The sequence below is a fragment of the Monodelphis domestica genome, chromosome 6, assembly GCF_027887165.1.
Source record: "Monodelphis domestica isolate mMonDom1 chromosome 6, mMonDom1.pri, whole genome shotgun sequence".
In the NCBI taxonomy this organism is placed as follows: domain Eukaryota; kingdom Metazoa; phylum Chordata; class Mammalia; order Didelphimorphia; family Didelphidae; genus Monodelphis; species Monodelphis domestica.
In genome coordinates this window covers 11,353,317-11,381,214 of record NC_077232.1, presented here as the reverse complement: position 1 = coordinate 11,381,214, position 27,898 = coordinate 11,353,317, and the positions used below count along the sequence as shown (strand labels likewise).

Sequence of the window (27,898 nt, the reverse complement as noted above, 5' to 3'; positions counted from 1 at the left end):
TCCCCTTCCACTGTGCCAGCCTTCCTACCCCTTGGCATCTCCTCATCCCCCCAGGAGCATCATGACTGTTACCTACACCAACCGGGTGGCAAACGTCCACCTGGGCACCTTCTCCAGGCTCCTGCTCCAATGGCGAGGGAGCATCTACAAACTCCTCTATTGCGAATTCTGCATCTTCGTCCTCAGCTATTTCACCATTAGCATCATTTACAGGTGAGTTGGAAAGAGGGAAGTCATCAAAGGGAAGGTCAGAACAGGGAGAGAGCTTAGGACCGAGAACATCTGAGCTAGGAGGAACCTGAGAATAAAGAATGTCAGAGCTGGGAGAAACTTTAGAACCTAGAACCAAAGATGCTAACTAGAAGAAATCTTGGAACATAGACCATCAGAACTAGAAGGAACCTTAGATCACAAGAAGGCAAAGTAGAAGGGGCCTGAGAATAAAGAATGTTGGAGCTGGCAAGAATCTCAGAATAGAGAGCATAGAATGTCAGAGCTGGGAGAAACTTTAGAACCTAGAACCAAGGATGCTAACTAGAAGAAATCTTGGAACATAGACCATCAGAACTAGAAGGAACCTTAGATCACAAGAAGGCAAAGGAGAAGGGACCTGAGAATAAAGAATGTTGGAGCTGGCAGGAATCTCAGAATAGAGAGCATAGAATGTCAGAGCTGGGAGAAACTTTAGAACCTAGAACCAAGGATGCTAACTAGAAGAAATCTTGGAACATAGACAGACCATCAGAGCTAGAAGGAACCTTAGATCATAGGAAGGCAAAGTAGAAGGGACCTGAGAATAAAGAATGTTGGAGCTGGCAGGAATCTCAGAATAGAGAGCATAGAATGTCAGAGCTGGGAGAAACTTTAGAACCTAGAACCAAGGATGCTAACTAGAAGAAATCTTGGAACATAGACCATCAGAACTAGAAGGAACCTTAGATCACAAGAAGGCAAAGGAGAAGGGACCTGAGAATAAAGAATGTTGGAGCTGGCAGGAATCTCAGAATAGAGAGCATAGAATGTCAGAGCTGGGAGAAACTTTAGAACCTAGAACCAAGGATGCTAACTAGAAGAAATCTTGGAACATAGACAGACCATCAGAGCTAGAAGGAACCTTAGATCATAGGAAGGCAAAGTAGAAGGGACCTGCGAATAAAGAATCTCAGAACTAGAAGAGATTTTAGAACACTGAACATAGAATGTCAGGGCTTGGAGAAATCTCAGAACCCTCAGAAAACTCAGAATGCCAGAGCTGGAAGGAACATTTAAACCCAGCACCCAAGAAGTCACAGCTGCAGGTGGGACTTTGGGACATCAGAGCTAGGAGGCAGCTGCAGGCTTCTCCAGACCAGGGAAGAAGAAGGATGTCTACTTGCCTTGGTGGGCTCTTTGTAATCCGTGTCTTCTGTGGATCAGGAGTGCTCAAGTAACAAGAAGCCCAAACCGATCCCCCTTCATTTGAGATTTTCCCCTCCGTTGTTCACCTTCAAGTCATCCTGTATAGAAGCTGTTTGCATGTTGTCTCTCCTATCAGTCTGAGCTCCTTGACAGCAGGCACTGGCTTTTGCCTTTCTTTAAAACTTAGCACAGTGACCAGCATATAGTCTGTCCTTAAATGCTAGTTGTGGGGCCGCTGGGTGGTTCAGTGGATGGAAAGCCAGGCCTAGAGGCAGAAAGTCCTGGGTTCCAATCTGGCCTCAGACACTTCCCAGCTGTGTGACCCTGGGCAAGTCACTTGACCCCCATTGCCTAGCCCTCACTACTCTTCTACCTTGGCACCAATACCCAGTATTCATTCTACGATGGAAGGGAAGGGTTTAATAAGGAAATAAATGCTCGTTGGCTAACTGACTTGCCCAGGGTTACAAAGCCTGAGGCAGAATTTGAACTCATATCTTCCTGATTTCCAATTGAGTGCCCAATCCGCTATCCCAGCCACAGAAACAGCAGCTCTGCTCATTCTCCCTGTCTCCCTGTCTCTCTCAGACTGATCCTCAGTGAAAGCCAGAGGCTGCTGTTTGAGAAGTTGGCCTTGTACTGCGATAAGTACGCCCAGCTCATCCCTGTGTCATTCGTGCTGGGTAAGTCCTGAAGGCCTTTCCCGTCCGACCCCCAGACCCCCATTCCTGAGCAGGGCAGGGGCTGCCAGGGCAGGGCCCAGCCTCAGGAGAAGGGCCCTGGGGACGGGTGTGTGTGTCTGTGGCAGGGAGGAGCGGGATACCAGGCGGGTCAGAAGGAGTCCTTTCGGGTCTTGGGGCTCCCTCAGCTCCTAATTAACTGAGAAATAGAAGCTGTCTTTACAGGAGGCTCCAGCTGAGGACCTCAGAGGATGTCTAGTCCAACGTCCCCATTTTACAGATGAGGAAACTGAGGCCAGGGCCACAGATAGGACCTGAAAGAGGACCTCTGGCTTCAGGGCTGTTCCTTCCGCCTCTATCCAGAGCCATCTCCTTTCCTGCTCTCTCACACACACACACACTCCATTCTCATCTCCTTTATTTACTCCAGACTCCCCGGAGGAGGCGGCCCTTTTCTTTGCCAAGGCAAACATCTCCTCTTGTGTTCCTGAGCCCAGGCCCTCTCACCTCCTCCTGGATCGTGCTGCCTCCAACCTTCCGCCCTCATCTCCATCTTCAACCCTTCCTGGCGCAATGGCCCCTTCCTGCTGGCCCAGGCCATCCTCCCCTCTTGCAAAGCAGGAATGTTCTGGCCTCTCTCTCTCTCTCAAGGCCTCCGCTGGCCCCTGCAGGTTCCCAGGCACCCAAGGGAGGTTGTGGGAATGTTTTCCCTTCGGCCGTCTACCCCAACTAGCCCAGCGGGACTCAAACTCTTCATATGAGGAGCTTTGACAAAGGGATATTTACTTCCGGGATCCAACAAGAACATACAAACATTTCCTCCACCCTTTGGGGGATCAGTCTCCGATTCAGCTCAGTTCTTCTACAGCGTTGGTCCTTTTTGTTTAAAAAAATCATCTCTTTATCTCCTGATTCAGAATCAGTTCTGAGGCAGAAGAGTGGTTAGGGCTAGACAAGCAGGGTTAAGTGACTTGCCCAGGGCCACACAACTAGGAAGTGTCTGAGGCCCCTTTTGAACTCAGATCTCTCTTGACTCCAGACCCACTGAGGCACCTAGCTGCCTTCAATACATAATCAGCCAACCAGAACTAGGCATAGAAGGCATGTCTCCTCTTGGCGAGACACCATCCCAGATGCTCTGCACACATAGCAGACTCTTGTTATGCTCTGAATAAACCTTCCATCCCCTCAAGCTAGCATCCTCGAGGCAAACCCCTAGAGAGAATGATCTCACACTTGTCCCATGTCCTTCTCATCTTCTTGTTCCTGAGCTCAGTGGACATTGCTCGCTAAGGTGACTTCTGGGCTTTTCATTTCTAGATCTGATGGCTTTCGGGAGTCTAAGAAGAGTTGAATCAATGTTTATTGACTGCCCGAGAGAGGCAGCGGGCTGAACTGGCGGCTAAAAGGACGGTGGTTAGCCAGGTTAGAGGGGCAGGCGCTGACACCCCATTCTCTGGAGATGTTGAGGAAAAGGGGCTTTGGGGGGCCAGAGAAGCGTGCCCCTACCTAGGGGAATGAGGGGCCGTGTTCTCATTCATGCCCCCCCAAGCCCTTGAGGCAGGGCTTCTTCCCATTCTAGAGAAAGGGCAAACTAGGGCACAGACGATGTGAAGACGACAACAAAAAGAGCTTCAGATATGGCCTGGCGGCTATCCCCAAGTTTGAAGTCAAAACCCAGAGAGACAGATGGTCACTAATTTCTGGTCCTGAGTGAAAAGAGCAGTGGTTTTGGAGGCAGAACACTTGGGTTCAAATTCTGGCTCCACCATAAACTCACCTGGGACAAGCGATTTTGCCCTTCTGTGCCTCAGTTTCCCTCTCTGTTCAGAGTTATGACTAGAGGCTCTCTAAATCTCTGAATCCTATGGACCTATAATCCTCTGCTCCAAATCTCTCCCAGGGTTGATCCCCTGCTCCTTCCCATCCCTAGCTGACTCCTTCCTCATAGGCACTACCCTCCTTCTTTGCCATCAGGGCATCATGGTGACCCCAGGGATCACAGTTATCTTCCAGGCTCCCAGGCTTCTAAGCTCAGCATTATCCTGGATTCATCCCCCCTCCTCCCTCTGCAGATGCAGTCATTTACCAAGATGGCTCTTTCTCTCCTTCCATCTCTAACTCTCTTCATAGGGCCGCCATCTTTGTTCAGGCTCTGAGTACTTCTCACTTAGACTAGAGTTTCCTAATCAGCCTTCCTGCTTCCAGCCTCTGCCCATTCCAATCCACCCTTCCCCAAGCTGCCAAAGAGGTTTCCCTTGAGTACCATCTGACTGGATCCCCCCAGCGCCCAATAAACTCCAACGACTCCCCATTGCCTGTGTGATCAAACACAAACTCTTCCATTCGGCTTCCTAAACCTCTTATAACTTGACCCCAACCTGCTCTTCCAATCAATCTCACAGGACGAAGCATCTCTACCCCTCAGACACTATCTTATTTTATTATTTTTTAACCCTTCCCTTCCATCTTAGAGTCAATACTGTGTATTGGTTCCAAGGCAGAAGAGTGGTAAGGGCAGGCAGTGAAGGTTAAGTGACTTGCCCAGGGTCACACAGCTGGGAAATGTCTGAGGTCAGATTTGAACCCAGGACCTCCCATCTCTGGGCCTGACTCTCCATCCACTGAGCTACCCAGCTGCCCCCTCAGACACTATTTTATATAGGCACCCCAACCATCTCTCCTTTTCTTAGATAGCACAACACCACTCCTGCCCATGACTTTGTACCGGCAGGTGCTCGTGCCTGGAATTCTCCCCTCCTCACCTCTCTCTCCCATCCTTCCTGCAGACAGAGCTCCAGCCTTTCTTCTACCAAGCAGTGTGGCCTCCACCCCAACCAACACTGCATTCTATTTAACCAACCTGGACGTCCTCTTTTCAGATTTGCAGAGACCCTACTTATACGTGTTTTGGGTGTTTCCCCCAGTCGACCGGGAGCCCCTTGATTGATTCATGCTTTGTCTCTCAGGGCCCAGAGCCCAGAACAGAAGGTCCTATCAATGCTCGTCGACTGACACATTGCCTGAAGGATGGAGGGGCTCAGTCTCTCCTCCCTCATCTCTACCCCACTCAGGCTTCTACGTGACCCTGGTCGTGTCCCGCTGGTGGAGTCAGTACCAGAGCATCCCCTGGCTCGACCGGCTCATGAACCTGGTCTCAGCCAACGTGGAAGGCGAGGATGAGCAAGGCCGGCTGCTTCGGCGCACCCTGATGCGCTACGCCCACCTGTGCACGGTTCTTATCCTCCGCTCAGTGAGCACCGCTGTCTATAAACGCTTCCCCAGCATCCGACACCTGGTGCAGGCCGGTGGGTGCTCAGGGATGATGGAAAGGGGGACTGTGGGAGACACTGGCTCCCTGGGGGGTTGGACAACCACCCCACTGGCTGGGGGCTCAGGACTGCCTCCTGCCCCATCTCTAGAGTAGTAATAATCACTAGCATTTCTATGCAAACTTGAACGTTTGCAGGGTGTTTACAAATATCTCATTTTGCCCTCACAACAACCCTGGGAAGTAGGTGTTGTCATCTCCATTTTACAGATGCAGAACTTGAGACAGATAGAGGGTGAATGACTTAAGTGTCTGTGGCTAGATTTGAACTCAGATCTTCAAGTATTTCTGCCAAGGAAACCCCATGTGGAGCAATGAAGGGTAGATCATGACCAAAACAACTGAACAACTTCTGACTCCAAGTCTGAGAATCTTCCCAATAACCTTTGATTGTCCCCAATAAAGACAGAGTCTAGCTCAGGAAACTGACCTCTGCTGACCCGTTCAGCTAGTCCTGGTGCAACTGGGCTGTTTAAAATTGTCTCTGTATCTCTGTCCCTCTCTGCCCCTTCCTATGCCCATTCTTCTCTCTCCCTCTCTCCCTCTCCCTCTCTCTCTCTCTCTCTCTCTCTCTCTCTCTCTCTCTCTCTCTCTCTCTCTCTCTCTCTCTCCCTCTCTCTTTCTTCCTCTCTCCCTCTGTCTCTCCCTGTGTCTCTCTGTCTCTGTCTCTGTCTCTGTCTCCCCCTCTGTCTCTCTCTCCCTCTGTCTCTCTCTGTGTCTCTCTGTCACTGTCTCTATCTCTGACTCTGTCTCTGTTTATCTCTGTCTGCTGTCTGTCTCTCACTCTCTCTGTCTCTCTCTCCCCTATCTCTATTCCCCCCCCTTCTTTCTCCTGCCATCCAGGCCTCATGACCCCCGAGGAGCACAAACGATTTGAGAGCCTCAACTCTCCCCACAACAAATTCTGGGTTCCGTGTGTGTGGTTTGCCAACCTGGCCGCCAAAGCCCGAAGGGAAGGCCAGATCAGGGACAGCGTTGTTCTCCAGGGTATCCTGAATGTGAGCTTGGGAGTCCTTGGGGTTTGAGTGAGGAGGAGGGTAGGGGGTCATCCCTTCATGAATTGGACAATGCCCCTCTCAATCCAAATGCATCTTGGGAAATTTGTGGAGCGAGTAATAAACATGGTACAGTTTTATTATCCAAAAACAAAAAAGGTCATGCTCAATGGCATGAAACAGCACCAGATCTGTGGGGGTGGGCACTTAGAGAACCCCCTGGGCCAGCCTTTTCCCCTAGGCTCTGGCCACTAGCTAAGCCTCAACCTAGACCCAGGAAGGCAGTGACAAGGAGCCCAGCTGAGTCTGACCTGGGACAGCATCCCTGCCTGGCACACCCTCCCCAGGGTCTGCCTGTGGGAGCAGATAACAGCTCTCATTTCTTTGAACTCTACTGTTTACACTTTCCTGGCCACAGTCCTCAGGAGTGGGTAGTCCAGTGATTTGACCTTAATTTTATAGAATGAAGAAACTGAGGCTTAACAGGGAAGTAATTTATCCAGAGATAATCAAGTAAGTCAGGGAGAATAAGCAAGTTATAAAGAGAAAGTCTTGGATAGAGTCAAAAGGCTCAAAAGATGAATGTGGTAGTCCTTCTGACCTAAGCTACCTGACCTTGAACAAGTCACTTCCCCCCGTGGACTCAGTTTCCCCAACTGTAAGATGAAGAGGATTAGACTCCCTGATGTTCCACGTTCTAAGGTCGTTGGAGCTCTTCCACTTTGGTATTTTGATCCTGAGCTCTCCCCATCACACCACACCATCTTTCTCTTGGCCAAGTCAGCGGCGGCCACAACCGTGGCTTGCTCCCAAACGCCCTGGGTGGAAGCGAGGGTGCGCCGGGTGGGTCTGAAGACGGCCTTTCTCCTCCCTGTGCCTCTGCTCTTCTCCAGGAGCTGAACACCTTACGCTCTCAGTGTGGGGCCCTCTACGGCTATGACTGGATCAGTGTCCCTCTAGTCTACACCCAGGTGAGCAGAGCAGATCCAGGGGAGGGAGAGGATGATGCAGGATTCCCAGAGGGACAGAAGCTGCAGCTGAGGCACTCGGGCTTGGTCCTGTCCAGAATGCCTTGGCCTTTTCTGTGTCCTGGACTTCTGGGGCAGGCAGTTGGTGAAGCCTGCGGATCCTTAAATTAATGTTTATAAAAACACCAAAATGGGGGCAGCTGAGGAGCTCAGTGGATGGAGAGCCAGGCCCAGAGATGGGAGGTCCTAGATTCAAATTTGGCCTCAGACACATCCCAGCTGTGTGACCCTGGGCAAGTCACTTAACCCCCATTACCTAGCCCTGACCACTCTTCTGCCTTGGAACAATTCCAAGATGGAAGGTAAGAGTTAAAAAAAAAAGAAAGGAAACATCAAAATAAGAAAGAGGTGAGTTGTAGGGGAAACGCAGTGATCAAAAACAGTTTAAGGTGACGGCCCGGCCCGGGCAAAGAACCTCTGGGGAGAAGATACGGGGAAGTCCCTTCTAAACATGGGCGACCGGTGACATGGGCACTGTCTGTCATGTGTGACGTGAATGTTGCCCACACAGGAAGGGGCAGAGAGACAGGGAGGCTTTCTGCCAGGAATGCTATAATAATAATAATAATAGTTAACAAGGGTAGCCTGGTGGTTCAGTGAATTGAGAGCCAGACCTGAGAGGGGAGGTCCTAGGTTCAAATCTGGCCTCAGACACCTCAGCTGTGTGACCCTGGGCAAGTCACTTAACCCCCATGGCCTAGCCCCTAGCACTCTTCTGCCTTGGAACCAATACTCATATTGATTTTCAGATGGAAGATAAGGGCTTAAAAAGACAATAAAAGAAATAATAACCACTAACATCTGTAGAACTCATTGTGTACATCAGCTCAAGATCTTCCCAGCAATCCCGGGAGGCAACATTGGGTCCATTTTGCAACTGGGGATTTCAGGTGCCCCAGGTCTCCCAGCCAATGTCTGAGGCAGAATTTGAACTTGGGTCTTCTTGACTCCTTGCCCCGCGGTGGCTCAGATAGGGGTCCCTGAAGTCTCTTGGAGCTCTAAGATTGCATGTCTTGTGACTGCATGATGACTCTGTTTCCTTTGGCAGAATCGGGGAGAATCTGGCCACTTTGCTCTAAAAGGGACAAAGCATGAAACTCTGACAAATTCCACAGCATCCTGTGTTCTAAGGCTCCTTCCAGCCTGACGTTCTATGTTCTAGGATCCTTCCTCACAGCTCTGCTCAGAGGCAGAGTCTCCCAGGACCCAAGGATCCCCTCCCTGCCCCTGTCCCCTGAAATGGGGAGGCTGGACAGGAAGCTGTAGACGGGGTCCTTGAGGAGGGCTGACCCCTGGACTGGTCAGCTTCTAAGGTTCCTCCCCGTTCCTAGGTTCTAGGTTACTGTGGCTCCCAGGCCCAGTTCCCTCAGAGCGCCACGTTGGGGGGATGCGACCAGCCCTCTGATGTCTCCTCCTGTCTCCTACAGGGGCACAGGAGCTGCCAGGGAAGGTGCCAGGTTCCCTTCACCACCCGCCGTTCATCAGTGTTGTGTGGCTCATGGTCTTCTCCCCCTTAGGTGGTCACCGTCGCAGTCTACAGCTTCTTCTTGGCCTGTCTGATAGGGCGACAGTTTCTGGACCCAACCAAAGGCTACCCAGGCCACGAGCTGGACCTTTTCATGCCTGTCTTCACCCTTCTCCAGTTCTTCTTCTATGCTGGCTGGTTAAAGGTGAGCCTCAGAGCAGTCCCGTGACTGCAGCGGCCAGGAGGGGGACCATATGGTGGGAGGACAGTGAGAGAGCCAGAATCTGAGCCAGGGCCATCCAGGGAGGGTGAGGAACGGGGGACCTGGGAGGAAGAAGACCAATAAGTATTAAGTGCTACCGCCAAAGGGGCGAGCCAGAAGGAACCTCCTGTCTCGTGTTCTTTTCTCTAAAATGCCTGGATCTGACTGGACTAGAACTCTGAGCTTCCTTCCATGCCAGCCATTCTAAGCCTGCGTCCTAAGGTCCCTGAGAACTCTGACGTTCCGTGTCTAAGGTTCCTCCCTCCCGGCTCTGGCACTCTGTGAGCAACATTCTGAGCTCTGAAATTCTCTGTTCCAAGATCCCTCCCAGTTCTCGGTTCTAAGGTCCCATTCCACAAATGACATTCTCCGTTCCAAGTTCCAAGGTTTCTTCCAGTTCTATGTTCTGAGGTTCCTCTCAACTCTGACCCTTCCTGTTCTCGAGGCCCCTCCCGGCATGGACATTCTCGGTTCTAAGATGCTGGACTTGAGAATGTGGAGGCAGAGAGGATCCGGGCATGAAACCCCAGACTGGGGGGGGAGGGGGGGGGCCGAGAAGTCATCCTCCCGATTGGCCCCAGCCAGGCAGAAGCCGTGTCCGTCTGACATTGGGCACCCATTGGTGCTCTTCTGGAGGTCGGAGCGTGTCCCGCGATCAATAAATATCGATTCACGGGGGTGGGAAGATGATTCTTCCGAAGCAGGTCGGTGCTGTCTCTCCTCTCTCCCCATATCAGGTGGCAGAGCAGCTCATTAACCCCTTCGGGGAGGACGACGATGACTTTGAGGCCAACTGGCTGATTGACCGGAATTTACAGGTCAGCCGGGCCCGAGCTGGGGGATGGGGGGGTCCCCGCTCTGCTCTAGGCCCTTTGAGACAGAGCAATCCGCCTTCGGCACCGACAGTGGGCTAGACCTTGTGCTGGCTGGTGGGCGAGACAGGAGAGTTCAGAAAGGGCCCAGTCCTCGCCCTCAGGAAGGTGGGGTACAAAAATGGCCCCCGAATAACTGCCTTCTGGTTTATAAAAATGTTCTCGGACACATTCGTTTATCTGCTCTCCATCGCAAACACAGGGAAGCAGGCAGCTAAGAACAGCTGGCTAGTATGTATACAGCAGAACTCCCTAGCGAGGCAGGGGCTATTGGTAGCCCTATTTTACAGATGAGGAAATGGAGGCAGAGAGAGGTTAAGTGACTCGTCCAGGGTAACCCAGCTAGTAAACAGTTCTATTTGAACGCAGGTCTTCCGGACTCCAAGACTAGCTCTCTAACTAGCCAACTGTTGTTTAGTCATTTCTCAATCGTGTCCGACACTCTGTGTCCCCATTTGGGGTTTTCTTGGCAAAGATACTAGAGTGGTTGGATATTTTCTTCTCCAGCTCATTTAACAGATGAGGAAATGGAGGCAAAGGAGGGAGAAGTGACTTGGCTAAGGTCATATCATGAGGAACTGAGGCCAACAAGGTAAAGTGACTGGCCTAAGGTCACCCAGCTAGGAAGTGTCTGAGGCTCGATTGGAACTCAGGAAGAGGAATCCCTCTGACTCCAGGCCTGGCATTCCTCTGCTGTGCCACCTAGTGGCCCATTGGGCTTCCTTGCCCCCTTTGAAAGCATACATGGAGGGCTGTCTAGGGAGCCAATGTGGAGGAGGCCCCCACTATGGTGTAACTGATGAGGGATGGGCCAGCCTTAAGTCAGCCAACCAGTCGTTATTCATTGCTTACCATGTGCCTAGCACTGTGCTAAGAATCAGAGAGGCTTGTGGGGCAGGAAGGGCCCTCAACCAATTTAAAAAGAATCAAAACTCCTCTAGAAATATATGCACCATCAGTCCCTAACAAGCCTTCTTCCAGGAAAAGGGGGGGGCGAGCTAGCCCCCCCACCTTTCTCCTTCCCCACCCCCCACCCCCATCCCCTGCCCTCCACTCTCACCCTCCTCACCCCCATAAGCAATCATTTCATTCATTCATTTACAGTTTCAACAAACCCTACTCAAACAGCTACTGTGTACCAAGCCCATGCTACAATTGTAGCTGAGGGGGCTCCAGCACTGAACCAGGCTACAGCCTCTGCCTGCCCTCAGGGAGCTTCTATGCTTTTTTTTTTAACCCTTATTTTCTGGCTTAGAAATAAATCTAAAGCAGAAGAACAAGAGCTAGGAAAACTGGGTCAAGTGACTTGTTCAAGGTCATTCAGCTGGGCAGTGCCAGGGCTTCTATTCCAACAAGCCCCAAAGAGATCCCTGCTGTAAACACAATCTGTAATAGAAAAGAGAAGCTGGGGAGGGCTCTGAGGGCATCACCGATGGGGGAATGAAGAGAGCCCTGCTGGAGTGGCTGGCATGGAAGTTGGGCTTTTGAAGGACAGCAAAGAGGTGGGAGAGAAGCCATTCCAGGTCCAGGGGGCAGAGTCAGCCAAGAGAGGCCAGAGAACGCCAGATGTGTGGAGGTGGGAGACGAACATCCAACCTGGCCAGAGCATTTCCCATCACAACCTGCCCTTCCTTCATCACCTTCCTTCCCTGTCCTTGAATTTCACCTGGATTCCGCCTGGGGGGAAGAGAAGACAGAGCAAGACAGAGACCCAGAACTGGACTTCCTGTGGACAGCCTCGAGTCCGGCCAGTTCAGCCCCTTTCTTCCCCCCTCCCCCCCAGGTATCTCTTCTGGCTGTGGATGGCATGCACCAAGACTTGCCAGTCCTGGAGAAGGACATGTACTGGAACGAGTCAGACCCCTGCCTGCCCTACACAGCCGCCACTGCTGAGTCCAAGCGAGCCTCCTTCATGGGCTCCACCTTTGACATCAGGTGAGTCTCCCACCTCTCAGTGGTGAGGAGATGGAAGGAGAAATGGGTACACTCCAAGACCTGTGGGGAAATGCTGTGAAGCTCAGAGGGAAGTAGATTGATCTGATAGGAGTTCTTGGGGCAATGAGGCCTGCAGGGCATGAACTCAAGCCTCTCTCTCTCCCCCATTGGACAGAATGAGCTTGGGCTGCTGCTCATGGCTGACCATTCCTAGCTATGGGACTCTGGGTGCCCTACTTTAGGGGCTCTCTAAGATTCCATTCTCTCTCTCTCCCTCCTCCATCTCTCTTTTCTCTCTCTGTCTCCGCTTTTCTTCTCTCTTTGTCTTTGTCTGTCTCTCCCTCTCCTTTCTCTCTGTCTCTGTCCCTCTCCCTCTTCCTCCCTCCCTGTCTCTCTCCCTCCTCTCTCTCTGTCTCTGTCTCTCCCTCTCTTTTCTCTCTCCCTCTCTCTCTCCGTCCCTCCCTCTTCTCTCCCTTTTCTCTCTGTCTCTGTCTCTCCCTCTCTTTTTTCTCTCCCTCTCTCCCTCCCTCTTTGTCTCTCCCTCCTCTCTCCCTTTTCTCTCTGTCTCTGTCTCTCCCTCTCTTTTCTCTCTCCCTCTCTCTCTCTCCCACCCTCCCTCCTCTCTCCCTTTTCTCTGTCTCTGTCTCACCCTCTCCCTCTCTCCCTTTTCTCTGTTTCTCCCTCTCTTTTCTTTCTCCCTCTGTCTCTCTCCCTTTTATCTCTGTCTCTGTCTCACCCTCTCCCTCTCTCCCTCCTCTCTTTTCTCTCTGTCTCCGTCCGTCTCTCTCCCTCTCTCGGTCTCCCCGCCCCCACGTGACCTTTACTACAAAGCACATCTGGCCTTTTGGACATGGCCACAAGCGTACAGAATCCGAACAGTACCGAGCCGGGCCATCCAAAGGAACACGCTAACCACATCTCCTACAAACAGGGCGCTGGGGTGACGTGCTGAGGAGAAGGCGTTGATAGCAAAAGGAAGGCTCGGCCTCCGTGCTCCCCGAGCTCCCCAGAGCTCTGAGCCGAGGCACAGTGAGCCCTTCACCCCAGGGCCCTCTCTCCCCAACCCCTTAGGAAACCTCCTCCATCTTGGGCTTCTTTTCCCGTTACGGCCCCGATGATTGGCTCCTAGCCGTAGCCCTGGGAGGGGCTCTTCTGGTCCAGCCCCCTCATGGCAAGAAGCCATGGAATTGGGAACGAACCCCAAATCCTCGGATTTCGAAATCTGGGGCTCTTCTACCCGGGCCCTCCCATTTCTCTGACTCATGGCTTTGGGGAAGGCTTGAGTCACCCCATCTCTTGTTGCCTGGATCGCGTCCAGAATGGTGGAATGTGAGACCTGCAGGCACTGTGGAGAGCAGTTCTGCAATGGCTACCATTGTGGCTGCTGGGTTATTGCCTGGGGTCGGGAGCCCCCTAGTGGTGGGATTTGAGAAGTGCCGTGAAGGACCCTTGGATGCTCCAGTGTCTGTCTGCTCCCCTACCATCTGCAATTTCAGGCAATCATGAGATTTGGAGCTGCGGGCGTCTCTAGAGATCATGGACCCTAGATTTGAGGGTTCGGGGGATGTAGATACCATCTTATCAAGTTAAAGTCATGATAATCGCTACTAGCATTTATCTAGGGGTCGAAGGTTCCCAAGAGCTACAAATATTCTCTCCATTTATCCAGACAATCCAGCAACTTGGATGCTCTTATTATTGCCATTTTACATGTGAGGAAACTAAGGCAGATGGGGGTTAAGTGACTTGCCCAAGGTCACCTGGTAGTAAGTGTCAGAGGGGGAATTTTAATCCAGTCCTCCCTCTGGGACTAGTGCTCTACTTGTCAACATGGGGGTCCCTCAATTAGACCGCAAAGCCTTAAACTTTATGAATCTAAGCTCTGTGACCTTGGGCAAGACCATTTATTTCCACAAGCCTCGGTTTCCTCATCTGAATATTTTTTCTTCATCTGTAAATTGGAGGTGATAATACTTGGTTATGTGAATGGAGCAGTAAGGATCCATGGAGATAAGGAGTAGGAATTCTGACATGACGGAGGGACGTGAATTATTATCGTAAACATGGGGGAGGGCGAGTATTTGTTCATTCTGTCCCTGTTGATGCCTTCTGTAGAAGGCTGAGCAAATGCTCACTTTGTGGGGGCAGAGGGCTCCATCTGGCTTTGGGCTAATCAGGTCGGTGTCTTATGTCTTCCCAGCATGCAGAAGGAAGAGATGGAGTTTCAGCCCCTAGAACAGATAAAGGAGAACGAGGAGGCCAATCACTCGACTCCGTTCATGAGCCCCTTCAGTCGCCTCCTGGGAGGCCAGCCAACCAGTTTCACCAGATCTACCTCTAAAACGAACCTGCTTCGGAGGAGGGATTACCCATACCAGGACGTGGGCAAGCCCAGGAGCTCCTGTTGTGCCTGGACCTCCAAGGGTGATTCTTCCTCCCAGGCTGGTTCCAGCTTGAGGGAACAGTGGGACAATGAAGACTCGAAGCTGCGGGAACTCGATGCCTTCATCTGTACCCCCTTCTATGAGAGGCCTGGCTTCTACAGTGCCCCCCAGACCCCCATCAGCTCCTTCCCTCTGGTTTTCCCACTGAAGCGCCCACCAGGCAGAAGATGTGCTCTCTCCAGTGCCCATGCTGGCTCATCCTCCACGAAGGACAATTGTGCCAATCCTTGCCCATCACAGGCCAGTGACATGGACAGGAGCCCAAATTCCCTGACTTCCAGCATGAGGGAAACTTTCATCTGGCCCACAGAGAGAGGCAAAACCCCTGAGGTCTCCTTGGTGGCCACCCTGGAGGACCATCTGCCCAGGAAAAATGAAGAACTTGGGGCCCCAGGGACCCCAGAGGCCCAGACCACAGCTTTAGGGAGCCCCAACCTCCTGTTTCAGTCTGTAGCTCCTGATGTAGAGAAACCAGACAGCTTGAGGAGCCCCAGGGGCCCCTGGCACACCTGGCTGGCCCCAGAGAACACAGCTGTTCTCAGTTCAGATTCACTCCCTGCAATGGGCAGCCCCTCAGCTCCCGGTGATGATCTCACCTCTGTCCCTCTGGCACCACCTTTGCTCTCTCAAGTCAGGTACAACAAAGCTGCCATGCCTGGCTCTGAAGCTCATGGGCCCAGCAACATTGGCCAGGTCTCCATGGAAATGTCGGGGTCTCCAAAAGATCTAGGGAGCAAAGGGGATGTCCATTTCACCATGGAGCCCAGGGCAGCTCCTGAGCATCCTTCCTCTAAAGACTCAGGCATCTCCCTGGCTGAGGGAGACTTGGTGGGGCTGATAGAAACAATCCTGGAAAGGAGCGAGTTCCCTGACGCTGGACAAGTGGGCAGGTTCAATTAGCCAGTGAGCCCTGGCCTCAGGACTGCTCCAGGCTTCCTTATGCAATTTCTTTCTTACCTTATAGACCAGACCCTGCCCAAGATGAAGTAGACTGCAGAGTGCAGTCATCCAGCAGAGGGCTTTTCCCAAAGTGGAACAGAGGGAGAAAGGAAGGGAGGGAGGAAGAAAGGGTGTGTGGAGAGACAGAGACAGACAGCAAGAGATAAAGGGGGCGGATAGACAGAGAGGAGTGAGGTAGAGAGAAAAGAAAAGAAAAAGAAAGGACGAGGAGAGAGGAAGGAAGGAAAAGGAGAGAGGAAGGAAGGAAAAGGAGAGAGGAAGAAAGGAAAGGAAAGAAGAAAGAAAAAAGGGAGAGGAGGAAAGGAGGAAGGGAGAGAGGAAGAAAGGAAAGAAGGAAGAAAAAGGGAAGGAAGAAAGGAAAGGGAGAGGGGAAGGGAGGAAGGAAGAAAGGAAAGGGAGAGGGGAAGGGAGGAAGGAAGAAAGGAAGGGAGAGAAGAAAGAAAGGGAGTGAGGAAGGAAGGAAGAAAAAGGGAAGGAAGGAAGGAAGGAAGAAAGGAAAGGGAGAGAGGAAGGGAGGAAGGAAGGAAGGGAGAGAGGGAGGAAGGAAGGAAGGGAGAGAGGAAGGGAGGGAGGAAGAGAGGGAGGGAAGAAAGGGTGTGTGGAGAGACAGAGACAGACAGCAAGAGATAAAGGGGGCGGATAGACAGAGAGAAGGAGTGAGGTAGAGAGAAAAGAAAAGAAAAAGAAAGGACGAGGAGAGAGGAAGGAAGGAAAAGGAGAGAGGAAGAAAGGAAAGGAAAGAAGAAAGAAAAAAGGGAGAGGAGGAAAGGAGGAAGGGAGAGAGGAAGAAAGGAAAGAAGGAAGAAAAAGGGAAGGAAGAAAGGAAAGGGAGAGGGGAAGGGAAGAAGGAAGAAAGGAAGGGAGAGAAGAAAGAAAGGGAGGAAGGAAGGAAGGAAGGAAGGAAGGAAGGAAGGAAGGAAGGAAGGCAGGCAGGCAGGCAGGCAGGCAGGAAGGAAGGAAGGAAGGAAGGAAGGAAGGAAGGAAGGAAGGGAGGGAGGAAGGAAGGGAGGAAGGAAGGAAGGAAGGAAAGGGAGAGAGGAAGGGAGGAAGGGAAGGAGGGAGGAAGGAAGGAAGGAAGGAAGGAAGGAAGGAAGGAAGGAAGGAAGGAAGGAAGGAAGGAAGGAAGGAAGGAAGGAAGGAAGGAATGGAAGGGAGAGAGGAAGGAAGGAAGGGAAGGGAAGGGAGAGAGGAAGGAAGGAAGGGAAGAAAGAAAGAAAAAAGGGAGAGGAGGGAGGAAGGAATGAAAAGAAAGGAGAGGAGGGAAGGAGGAAAGGGAGAGAGAAAGAAAGGCACCCACAGAGACAGAGAGAGGGAGGGAGGAGGAGAAACAAAGAGCAGGCACCATACTGAAGCAGTTGCTTCCATCTGCTCACTAGAGGGGCAGCAGAGGACCGGCCAAGGCAGAGCAGCTTTCAGACACTGATTTATTATTCCTTCCCCCAAACAGCCCAGCGGTGTTCGGCAGGCTGGTTAGCCACCACCTCCCAAGCAGCGCCCCCTCAAGCTTCTCCCTGCGTGGGGCCCTGGCAGCACCACAAGACTGGGCTCCGAGCCCGCACTCACCCACTAAAATACGAAGGGGGGTGTGGTCACAAAGTCGTAGGTTCTGCTTTCAGATTCACCCGGCAGCCTTTTGGGGCGATGGAGCCCCAGCTTGGCAGGGGCTAAGGTAGGGGAGGAAGTGGGCCGCAGGGCTCAGTCCCTGCTCTCGAACTCAGGGCAACGCTTGTCAGCAGGCTTGAGAACACTAGCTTTGGGGGAGCGGATTCCTGCCTCTGCCGCTCCCTCCTCTCCAGGTGGCGCAGGTCAGTGACGAGCCCTGGCCTATAGAGCAGCTGGGCGGGGCAGCCCTGAGCAGCGTCCTCACGGTATGGAGCGGGGATGGGCCAGCGTCCAACCCTAACCCTAACCCTAGCCGCAGGGCTTCCTGGGCTCTGGGTGGAGCCACCCAAGCTTTGGGCTAAGCACGGCCCCCACAGCTGAGCCTGGGTGCCCCCATCCTCGGTCCCCCCAGCGCAGGGGGGCTCATTGATTCCCCGCAGGCCCTCCCGCTTCGTAGGTGCTTGTGCCCCTCCCCCCAATAAACACGCGGCCACAGCGGCTTTCATCAGTACCAAGTCACTTTATTGGGATGTAAATGGTGGTAGTTTTTTGGTACAGATTATGAAAAGGTCAGATAACCAAAATATGCATGCACTGAAAGACAGTAGGAGTCTCGCCCACAGTTCCCAGTGGTGGGGGAAGCCAGGTGGAGGCTCAGCTCTCGTTGTCACTGTCTCCAAGGGTGTGCTTGTCAAAAAGATATTCCGCCATGCCAGAATCGGGGGCCCCCATTTTGCGCAGGTTGGTCACGTGATCACCCAGCTGTTTGATGGACTTTACCTGCTCGTCCAGGTAGTGGGTTTCGATGAAATCACATAACTGAAAGAGAAGAGGGGCGGGGCGTGAGGGGCGGGGCCAAGGCCTCCAAGGGGAATGCCCCGCCCTCATTCCCGGGGGATGGGGCAGTGATACTTACATGGGGGTCATTTTTGTCAGTTGCCAGCTTGTGCAATTCCAGTAACGACTGATTGACATTTTTTTCCAAGTGCAGCGCACACTCCATGGCATTCAGCCCGCTCTCCCAGTCGTCGCGGTCCGGTTTCTGGAAGACAAAGGCCAGCGGCTTGCTAGCTGCGGCTCGGGGTCCCGGGGGCCCCGCCCCGCCTCCTCTTCCCCTCCCCACTCCCTGCCGGTCCGCAGCCCGGGCTCGGCTCACCTTGATGTCCTGAAGGAAGATGCGGCCGCCTCGCTGGTTCTGCAGTTTCATCAGCTTCTCAGCGTGCTCCCTCTCCTCATGGGATTGGTGCAGGAAATACTTGGCGAAGTTCTTCAGCGCCACGTCGTCCCGGTCAAAGTAATAGGACTGAAAGACAGCAGGAGCCGCTCAGTCTGCAGGGCCGGACGGGCACGGAGAACAAAGGACCCAGACTAGGGCGGAGGGGTTCGTCCCTGATCTTGGGGTCCCGAATTCTGCTCCCTTCCGTGCATGTCTGCACGCCCCAAATTCAGAGGTGGGGGCTGCAGGGCGCCCTGGGAGGGCTATCTGAGCAGGGTAAGGGGCGGCACCTCCCCCCTCCCTTTCGGTCTCCCGACCCCGCCCTGGTCCGCTCAGCTCCGGTTCTGGGGGCGGGGCGGCCGCTGCGCCTGCGTACACCATCCCGTCCCCCCCACCCCGGGGCCTCATCCCGGCCCCCCCCCGCCCTCCGGGGTCCACCGCCCTCACCATGGACAGGTAGACATAGGAGGCGTAGAGCTCCAGGTTGATCTGCCGGTTGATGGCGGCCTCCGAGTCCTGGTGGTAGTTCTGTCGCACCTGGGAGGGGGACGAGGTCGTCATGGCGGCGGCTATGGTGATGGTGGAGGAGAAGGGCGAAGGCGGCTGCGCAGCGGCTGCGGCTGAGGCTGAAGGAGGCGGCGGCGACGGCGGCCGGGGGCGGCTGAGCGGACGGCTGCTGCTCGAACGGTAGGACGGAAGAAGTGTTGGTTAGTGGAGGTGAAGGTGGAGAGGTGGCTAAGGGCGGCTCCGGCCGGGAATCGAGCAGCGGGTTCCGTTCAAGCACTGTTGAAGCAGGAAACCGCAGCGACTCCCCTTCCCTGCGCTTCTGGCGACTCTGGGGCGCCCGCGCCGCGCTTTTATAGCCGTGCCGAGGCCCCGCCTCGCGTCACGCTAGCCCCTGCCAATGGCTGGGCTGGGGGCTCGGGAGGGGGCGGGCCTTTCCATCACGGGACCCGCGGCCTCCGCCCTTCGCTCTCCCCTCTCCCGGCCCCCTCCCAGCGGAGACTGCGCGCTGGAGCTGGGCGGTGGGGGGGGGGGGGGTTCTTCCCATCCCTAGGGGGAGCACAGGCCCGAGTCTCCCGCTGTTCCCGGCACTGTGCTCTCCCCCCTCCCCTGCCCACACCCAGAATTGCGTTAGGTCTTGGGGCGGGGGACCCTGTAGATTGGAAGGGGGACTTTGGCTCAGACCCCCTCTGGAGCAGGAGGGAGCTTAGGCTGGACCCACGCGCCCCTTTTGTTCGGAATGGTTTTCTTTTCCTCTTTTTGGGGGGCAGTTCTTTGGATATGGGGCCCCTCCCGTCGAAGTGAAGAGAAATCGGGGAGGGGGTGTCAGCGCCATGGTTGGGGCGAGGCCGCCCCCTCCCAGCCCTGCAGCTGCAATGGTGGACCCCAGTGGGACCCCCTCCCCGAGGGTAGGCTGAGACCCCCAGAATCCCACGCCAGAGTGGGGATCTTAACCCTGGGAAGAGCATGGGATGCAGGATCCCCCCTCCCTCCCCTTGTAAAATGAAGGTGTTGGACTAGCCGGGATCTGCCAACCGGGGAGGTTTGGGACTTCCAAGCCCGTCCCCCATTTTACGGATGGGGAAACTGAGGCTCCTCGAAATGAACTGAATTGCCCAAGGTCGTGCTGGTCAATCAACCTTTTGTCGGGGGTTTTACTAGGAGCCAGTCACGTGCGAGGCTCAGGGGACACAAAGAAAAAAAATCCGAACAATTCCCCAGTGCCTTTGGAAGCCCAAAGGCCTGGGGGTTCAGATACAAAGACCACAGCGGCGCCTCTGGCCAGACTCTAAAGACCCTCCAGGTGGGGAGACTGCCCGAAGATCGAAGATCGATCCTTAGATATCTGGGGATGGGGAGGGGGCTCGGCGCCTGCAGCTGGGGCCCGCCTCGGGCTCTTCCCCATGGCGGTGGACCCCCTCCGCAATGTGCGAGAAGGAGGGAGCAGCCTTGGCACCGGCCCTTTGATGTTTGGAAGGCCAAATCCCTGGAGATGAGGACAAAGGAACGGGTTCTGCTGAAATGCCGGGATCAAACTGCAATTTGAAGGCTGACTTTGAAGGTTACACACCCCTGCAATTGACAGACACGAAATTGATCGGAGTGGGGGAGGGGAGGGGAGGCGGCAGCCCTCCTTCAACGTGGGCTCTTTCCACCCCAGCAGCGGGCCCTGCCCTTCAGGGTCCGGGCAGCCCAGCGCGCTGCCTCGCCGGCAATTCCCTCCACCTTCCCGAGCCCAGGTTCAGCCTCTGGAAAAGGAGAGGCTCCCTCAAGATGGCCTCTGAGCTGGAATTCAGCAGGGGATGCCCCGAGAATTGGACAGCTCTGCCCGGGCCCCCAAATAAGGGTGTAGGCCTGGAGGGTGCCCGGTGCCAGGGTGGGGGTCTGGGCCCAGGAGGGCTGAGCAGCCCCGTCCTATGGCCCCGCCTGCCTAACGGTCCCAGCCTGGGGCTCCAGCAGCCAGGAGGTGGGAGGAGGGACTTAGATTGGCGCCCAGAGGCCCTTGGCACGGGCATGTTTTTACAGACTAGAAGGCAACAGCCTGGGTGCCTCACACGTGGCCACACCCCAGGTGAGGCCTTGTGGGAGGCCTGGGAGCCCCTCCTGGATCTGCGCTAAGAGGGGGTGCAGGCCCACGCCTGCCTCTGGGCCCCCGCGCCCTGGTGCCATTACTGTGGCCTATCTTCCCGCAGCAGGAGCCCCAGAGAGATAACCCCTTGTCCCGGCCCCGGCCCTCCCTGGGCTCTGCCCAGCACCGATAGGGCTCCCTCTGCCTCCCTGGGGGCTCGGCAGGCCCAGGTGGGCCCCGATGGCTCCCTGGCTCGCCCCCTCCCAGAAACTCTTCAGGAGGGCCAGCTGGCCACCCGGTTTTCTAAGAAAATCCTTTGTTCCTCCGTGAGATCAGCAAGTGGAGAGAAAGGGCGAGAATGGGCGAAATCTGTTCTTTGGCCCCAGCAGCCTCTCTGCTCACATGCGGTCACGTGACAGGGGCAGCTGCCGCTGGAAAACCCGGGCTGACACCCTGGGCCGGATAGAGGGCCGCAGAGCGGTGGGGTGGGCAGGGGCTGGAGGCTTGAGTGGAAAACAGAGACCTTCAGTTCAATAAAACGGATGGGCGTCCTCACTGTTTGGTCTTATGACTGAGGAGGGGCCAGAGGCACAGGAGCTCCTGAGGTTGGGGGGAGGCTCCCCTCCCAGAAAGGAGCCAGTCACAGCCCCCAGCACACAGCGCTGATGGGGGGCCCCCTGTGGCAGCCCCTAGCTGTAGAACAACAGACAAAATCCTGGGTGATTGGAGGCAGCCAGGCGGCCCAATGGACAGAGACGGGGGTTCTGGGTTCCAGTCTGGCCTCAGACACTTCCTAGCAGCAGATTTTAACTTTCCTGTGCCTCAGTTTCCCCATCTTAAAATAAGGGGCCGGGTTGGATTAGGTGGTTTCTGAGATTCCTTCCACTGGTCAGTAAGACAAGATGGGTGGCACCGAGGAGGAGGTCAACACCATGAGATAAGGGACCGCCGGACCCTATGGCTGAGACCCATGACAGGAAGGGGTGTGAAAGTGCCAGAGATCAGCCAGGGATGGAGGGATGAGATGGTCAAGGAGGGCTTGCCCTGGGCCCTGGCCTGCTATTTTCTCTGCTAGGTCATGGGCAGGGCCCATTGGGTGAATGGCTCCAGAGCAGGGCAGGGCAGCCTCTTGAGAAGTGAGAAGAGCACCAGGTGAGGAGATCCAGGCCCAGCGGCCCCCTCTGACCCTTGCCCTGGGACAGCGACGATGCCTACATGAGCTGCCCGGGTCCAGGGTTTGCATTTCCCAATCTGGGGCCTGTGCATCGAGACACTGACCTCAGCTCAGTCACGAGCTGTGAGGAGGAAGGAGCTTTGCAAACTCATGGGGGATCAGGAGGGAGCTTGGACAGGACACCTGACATCTGGGGGGGGGTCAGAATAAGGCCCTGGGGACCTCTTCTAAGCCACAGTTTAACCGAAAAGTTGGAGGGGCCCTAGCCATGGTCCGAGCAAAGGACCCTTAGAACCGAGAACTCTGAGCTGTGATGGACCATAGAACATTGTCTGAGCTGGAAGGGCCCCTAGAATGAGGGATGTCTGAGCTGGAAGGGTCCTTGGAACCGAGAACTCTGAGCTGTGATGGACCTTAGAACATAGTCTGAGCTGGAAGGGCCCCTAGAATGAGGGATGTCTGAGCTGGAAGGGTCCTTGGAACCGAGAACTCTGAGCTGTGATGGACCTTAGAACATAGTCTGAGCTGGAAGGGTCCTTAGAATGAGGGATGTCTGAGCTGGAAGGGTCCTTAGAACCGAGAACTCTGAGCTGTGATGGACCTTAGAACATAGTCTGAGCTGGAAGGGCCCTTAGAATGGGGGATGTCCAAGCTAGAAGGGTCCTTAGAACCAAGAACTCTGAGCTGTGATGGACCTTAGAACATAGTCTGAGCTGGAAGGGCCCTTAGAATGGGGGATGTCCGAGCTGGAAGGGTCCTTAGAACCGAGAACTCTGAGCTGTGATGGACCTTAGAACATAGTCTGAGCTGGAAGGGCCCTTAGGACAGGACACGGGCTATCAGAGCTGGGAAGAGCCACAGAACTGAGATTTCTGAGTTCCGGGACCCTCCAGCTGGGTGACAAGGGCCTGAACAGATGCTAGAACCCAGGATGCGGAAGTCTGGGCTGGAAGAGGCTGTGGAACCTGCAGCGGCGTCAGTGGGGCTGGAGAATGCAGGCAGGAAGGCCAGAAGAGCAGACACAGGAGGAGCCCCGAATGGGGAACAAAGACTGCGGCGCTGGGAGGGCGTTTGGCATTTTCCTTTGCTCTTTGGGCCCCGGAAACCCCCCAAGCTGCGGCCTGGCCAGGTGCTGGGCCTGTAAGCGTGTGACCCTGGGTGAATGGACTGGCGGGCAGAGGCAGCTGCTGGAAGAGCCGCCAGCCTAGGGCCGCCCCTGATTTCCTGGAGATGTTTGCTCGGTTGGGAGGGAAGGTGGGAGGGAGGCCAGGAGGGGGAGTCAGGAGAAGGGGCCCAGCCTGGGGGAGTGCAGGCCAGCCGGGACAGACTGGCCGGCTGGGTTTCCCAGCAGGCCTTGGGGGAGCCGGGCACAATGCTGGCCCACCATGACTGTGCACTTTTCAAGGCTCCTCTGAAAACTTGCTTTGTCATGGGTGGGGGGAGGTGAAGGACGCTGAGGCCCGCTTGGGGACAATAGAGGGAATTCCACTGTGGGAAAGGCTCAGTGAGCTGCCTGGAAGCCTAGACCTGGGATGGGGGAGCCACCCCCCTGCCCCGGGACCTCAGGGTGCCGCCGATCCCACCTCGGGGAGCCCAGAAAGAAGGGCCTGGAGTGCTGGGAGAAGGCCTGCCCTGGACGGGAGCTCTTCTCTCTGAAGACTTAGAGGAGCCTCAGCCTCCCCCGCCAGGCTCACTGGACTCTGGCTAGGGGGAAGCCATCACCGAGCTAGGGGGGGCCCTGGAAGAGCTTCTGAGTGTGGCCAGAACTTTAAAAAGCCTCTCCGTCCCCATTATAGAATCAGCTTCTGTTGACATGGAATCTAGAAACCCCAATGGGGAGGTGGGACCAGAACTGAGCGGGGGGGGGGGGGGGGGGGGTCTGGAATTCTTCCCCAGAGACTGTGCATGCCAGTGGGGAACACTCTGGGATCACAGATAGAGCCACAGGGTTCACTGAGACACATCAAGGTTAGGTTAAGTGACTTGGCCAGGGTCTCCTGGGCTCTCTCTCTCTTAGACCACGCTGCTGCCTTAGGTCATCTTCATCCTTTCTGGGTCCCACTGCTGACTTCCTGTTAGACTTTGTCAGCCATGCCTTTGGGGAGGGGGCTACCTCCTCCTCACCCCCTTTCAGGCTTCCTTTAATATGCTCAATGTAAGCTCCTTAGGACAGTGATTGGCTTTTTCTACTTATAATTGTATTCCCAACTCTTAGTGCCTGGCACCCAATGGGTGCTCCTTTACTTGACATGGGAGGTAGAAGGTCCCAAAGTGTTTCGACTCCACCATCTAATATATAGCGCATGGAAGGGGCAGTCTTTATTTCAGTAAAGCAACAGAAGCCAGAATTCACTTTAGAGCCAAATAGAGGAGACCAGAAGTGGTAGGGAGCCATGGACTCTTTTTGAGCAGGGGAGTAGCAGGGTCAGATCTTCCCGATTCACTGGCGCCTTTACCAACCTCGATGCTCCTTTGTGCATCATTTTGCTCATTCTAGACCCGCTCTATTCAAGCAGAAGAAGCCCTGAAGCTTAAAGAAATACCAGGACACAAAGACTAGCCCAGGGAAAGGAATCAGTAAGTAGGGACCCCCCAAGACCCCCAGATCTCAGGCAGAGTGAACTGGTTTGGTCCTTCTGGATTAAGGTTCTGCAGAAGGCCGGATCATGGATGGGAGCTGGAAGGGACCTTGGAGGCCCCCAACACCCCCTCCCCAACCATTTTCCAAATGTGAAACTTGAAGTCTGTAGAGGTGAGGGGACTTACCCAAGGTCATTCACGTAGTCCGCTGATAAACATACATTAAGCGCCTCATGAGCCAGGGCTGTGCTAGGTCTTAGGGCTGTAAAGGCAAAGCTGATCCCTGCTCTCTAAGGGGGGAGGCAACATGCAAACAATTGTGTGCAATCACAGTACAGAGAGGAGAAACTGGAAATATTCAACTGGGGAAGGCACTAGAATTAAGCGGTGTTGGGAAAAGCTTCCTGGAGAAGGTGAGATTTTAGCTGGGCCTGGAAGGAAGCCAGAAAGAGAGGAGGGATGGTCAGTGTGTGACCTCTGGAAGGGGGAGATGGGAGAATTGGGCCCCTTGACTCCCAGTCCAGTCTCTGTGCCTCCCTTTGACACCTCCCTGCCCCACAAGGCCAGTGTGATCCAATGCATACAGCAGGCAAAGCACTGAGATCACTGAAGCCCCAGAGACGTCCGTCCTGCCAGGGAAGGCAGGATTTGTTGCTGCTTTTTGACCCTGGTGGTTCTGGGGCAGTCACTGAGACCTTCTGAGCATCAGCTTCCTTCCTGGGGAAATGAGGGAGTAAAGAAAAAAGAACAAACCAAAAGTGGAAGCTGTGTAATGATTGGATACCCCTCCCCTTTCATTGGAAGACCGGGGGACTATGGGTGGGGAACACTGCATAACCTCTTTAACTGTTTGGGGTTGCTAAGAAGGGAAGACGGTGGGTAGCTGAGCAGGATATCTGCAAAGGACTGTGATATAAAACTAAAGGGCATCATTCAATGCCGAGAGGAAAAAAAGAGGGTCTCTAAGTGCCCTTCGGATGCGAGTCCTCTTCAGGCTTCATGGCATGTGTGCTGACCCTCCCAAAATGGCCCCAGTTCCCATTTTGGGGCCACTTTTAGGTTTACCAGACTGGATGAAACCCCAGAAAATAGCTCTCCCCAAGACCTGGTCCCTTCCCTTTCTTCTGCCCCCTCCCCAACATCTCAGCTGGCTCCTGGGTGATGCTCACCCCAAAGGGCTTCCAGGGAGGGGGTCCTCCTCAAGGGTAAAAAATGGTGGACTGGGATGCCTTCCAGGAAGAACTTGGAAATAGCACCTGCAGAAGAGCCCAAAGGAAGGAGAACAGTTCAGACGAATTTCTCAAACTCAGGAAATACTTGTGGATGTAAAGAAGAGGGACTTGGGCATCAGAGGTAGCAAAGAGACCCTCCAAGAAGTGGTAACTCCACTGTTTTGGTTTTTAAACCTTCACCTTCTCTCTTAGAATCAATATTACTTTTTGGTTCCAAGGCAGAACAGTAAGGGCTGGGCAATGGGGGTTAAGTGACTTGTCCAGGGTCACACATCTGGGAAGTGTCTGAGGCTAGGTTTGAACCCAGGACCTCCCATCTCCAGGTCTGGCTCTATCCAAGAAGCCATCTAGCTGCCCCCTGATTCCACTGTCTCTTTGAGGAAGCAGAACATATACATAGAAGCACAATCTTGTTCTGTTATCTGTGACCTTAGGAAATCTATGGAATGGCAGGCTTTGAGAGTGGGATGACTGGGGGGGGAGGGAGGGGAAGGGATCCCTGGGAGGCTATGATGATGAAAGAGACAAAAAATATCAAGAACAAAATTATTAAAAATTAAAAGAAGAAGAAGAAATCTGGCTTTGCAAATGAGTGTAGTCATTTGGGACGGTTCAAAGGACAGGGTGGCAAGAAAGGCTGCCCCCATGCCCCAGGTACTCGACTGAAAAGAAGAATGTATCCAATAGGCCCGGAATGTTTCCCCAGATTCAGTTCATTTGGACAGAAGAATCAGCCCTCAAGACAGCTGTAAAAGTTACAAAGGAAGGAAAATTGTTGGAAAGAAAAAGATCCCTACAGTTCTTATTCATAATGATGGGGAAAGATAATCAGAAGATAACATTCCCCAGGGAAAGGGGACCTTTTGTGCCTAAGGAAATCCAGCTGGATTGTTTGCAGAAGCAAAGACCAAGCCCCTTGGCCATAGATCTGTGGGTGTCCCTCCTCCTCCTGCTCAGGAGCTATCAGATGGCTAAAGAATGTGTGCCAGGTTATTGCCAACCCTACAGAGATCGCCCAATCCGCTAATCCCAATAAGCGATCTTTGTGCCTGGAAGAAATGAGCCAGCTGGGGCTGGGACCCCTTGGTCCATGTCTGGAGAGAAGCCCCCATGATGGAGGAGAAGCTAAGGCTGACCTCCCAGACCTGAGAGCCAGGGAAGGCCCTTCAGGGCAATGTTGGCTTCTGTAGGCTACCGAGAATGAGTAAAGCCTTAGTCATCCTAACACACTGCACTGCTATTGTTTTTGTTGGAAAGTTCGATGTGGTTGTGTTTTAAGTTAATGGATCAAATCAGCGATATTAAACGCCAACTTTGTAGTTTATGATGTTGGGGGCAAGATAATTTAACACCCCATTGACCTGTTGGCTTGTGGTAAAGAATCCCCGGGCTTTTTTTTCATGACTCAAACTTGTGTTTATGCAACGGTTTAGACGAAGGTTCCATTCTCGACTGGTAAGTGGACACACTCGCACGACTGGAAAGCTCTGAAACTCAAATGTTGTCTTTCAGTCACCAAGAGAAAACTTAAAAAAAAATTCAGGTTCTCCGACTCTGGGAGAGGTGAGTAAGTGGGGTACTGCCAGGATTGCTAAAGAAAAAGAAGAAAGAAAAGAAAGTTCTGGGAACGTTTTATTTTTAAATACGGAGAAGAACAGAAGGAAGATCTGAAGGAAGCACAGACAGGCAGGATAGTTTTGAAAGTTACATGTTGAAATTACTGAATCCCTTAAAGGAAAAGCTGGCTGTGTATAACAGAGATTCACGATTTCCTTTAAGATTCCCCCTTTTCTGTTCTCTACATGCAGAGATGTTCATTCATTGGGTGTTAGTTAAGCTCAGAATAAAACAAAAGGTCTTAAAGCTTTATTGTACTCTTCTCACCTCAAATCTTTGGGGACCTTAGTGGAATTCTTGTTCCCATCTTACCGATAAAGAAACAGAGGCCTCAAAGCAGCCAGGTGGGCCAGGGATAGAGCTCTGAATTCAAATCCTTTCTGATTCTTACTAACTGTTGGGCCTGTCCACCTCCAGAAACACTTTTCCCCTTTGGCTTCCATAGCCCTGTTCTTTTCCAGTTTTTCTCCAGACTTTTTAGCCACACAGTCCCTCTCTGTCTCCCTTGCCCATCCTAGGCTCTTTCTCTCCCCCT

At 53.8% G+C, this 27,898-nt stretch overlaps 2 protein-coding genes across 2 annotated transcripts; one reads left to right on the top strand and one right to left on the bottom strand.

Moving 5' to 3' along the window:
* The first annotated feature begins 61 nt into the window (after nt 1-61).
* BEST1 (bestrophin 1) lies at nt 62-15,310 on the top strand. Its single transcript, XM_056803561.1, has 9 exons — nt 62-213; nt 1,987-2,081; nt 5,153-5,386; nt 6,253-6,407; nt 7,298-7,375; nt 8,950-9,102; nt 9,897-9,977; nt 11,815-11,966; nt 14,167-15,310. Exons 1-9 carry the CDS (start codon nt 62-64, stop codon nt 15,308-15,310), a joined length of 2,244 nt encoding a protein of 747 aa, XP_056659539.1.
* Nucleotides 15,311-17,472: 2,162 nt separating this feature from the next.
* Nucleotides 17,473-21,309, bottom strand: FTH1 (ferritin heavy chain 1). The gene is made up of 4 exons (XM_001363799.5): nt 18,636-21,309; nt 18,129-18,275; nt 17,889-18,014; nt 17,473-17,791 (listed from the first exon to the last, which is right to left on the bottom strand). Exons 1-4 carry the CDS (start codon nt 18,747-18,749, stop codon nt 17,627-17,629), a joined length of 552 nt encoding a protein of 183 aa, XP_001363836.2. The 5' UTR covers nt 18,750-21,309; the 3' UTR covers nt 17,473-17,626.
* Between the last annotated feature and the right edge of the window lie 6,589 nt (nt 21,310-27,898).

Coding starts and splice junctions, on each gene's coding strand:
- BEST1 (XM_056803561.1), top strand. CDS start 62: ATGACTGTTACCTACACCAACCGGGTGGCAAACGTCCACCTGGGCACC. Junction 5,387..6,252: donor CCGACACCTGGTGCAGGCCG/GTGGGTGCTCAG, acceptor CCTGCCATCCAG/GCCTCATGACCCCCGAGGAG. Junction 6,408..7,297: donor TTCTCCAGGGTATCCTGAAT/GTGAGCTTGGGA, acceptor GCTCTTCTCCAG/GAGCTGAACACCTTACGCTC.
- FTH1 (XM_001363799.5), bottom strand. CDS start 18,749: ATGACGACCTCGTCCCCCTCCCAGGTGCGACAGAACTACCACCAGGAC. Junction 18,015..18,128: donor TCTTCCTTCAGGACATCAAG/GTGAGCCGAGCC, acceptor TTTGTCTTCCAG/AAACCGGACCGCGACGACTG. Junction 17,792..17,888: donor CTGACAAAAATGACCCCCAT/GTAAGTATCACT, acceptor CTTCTCTTTCAG/TTATGTGATTTCATCGAAAC.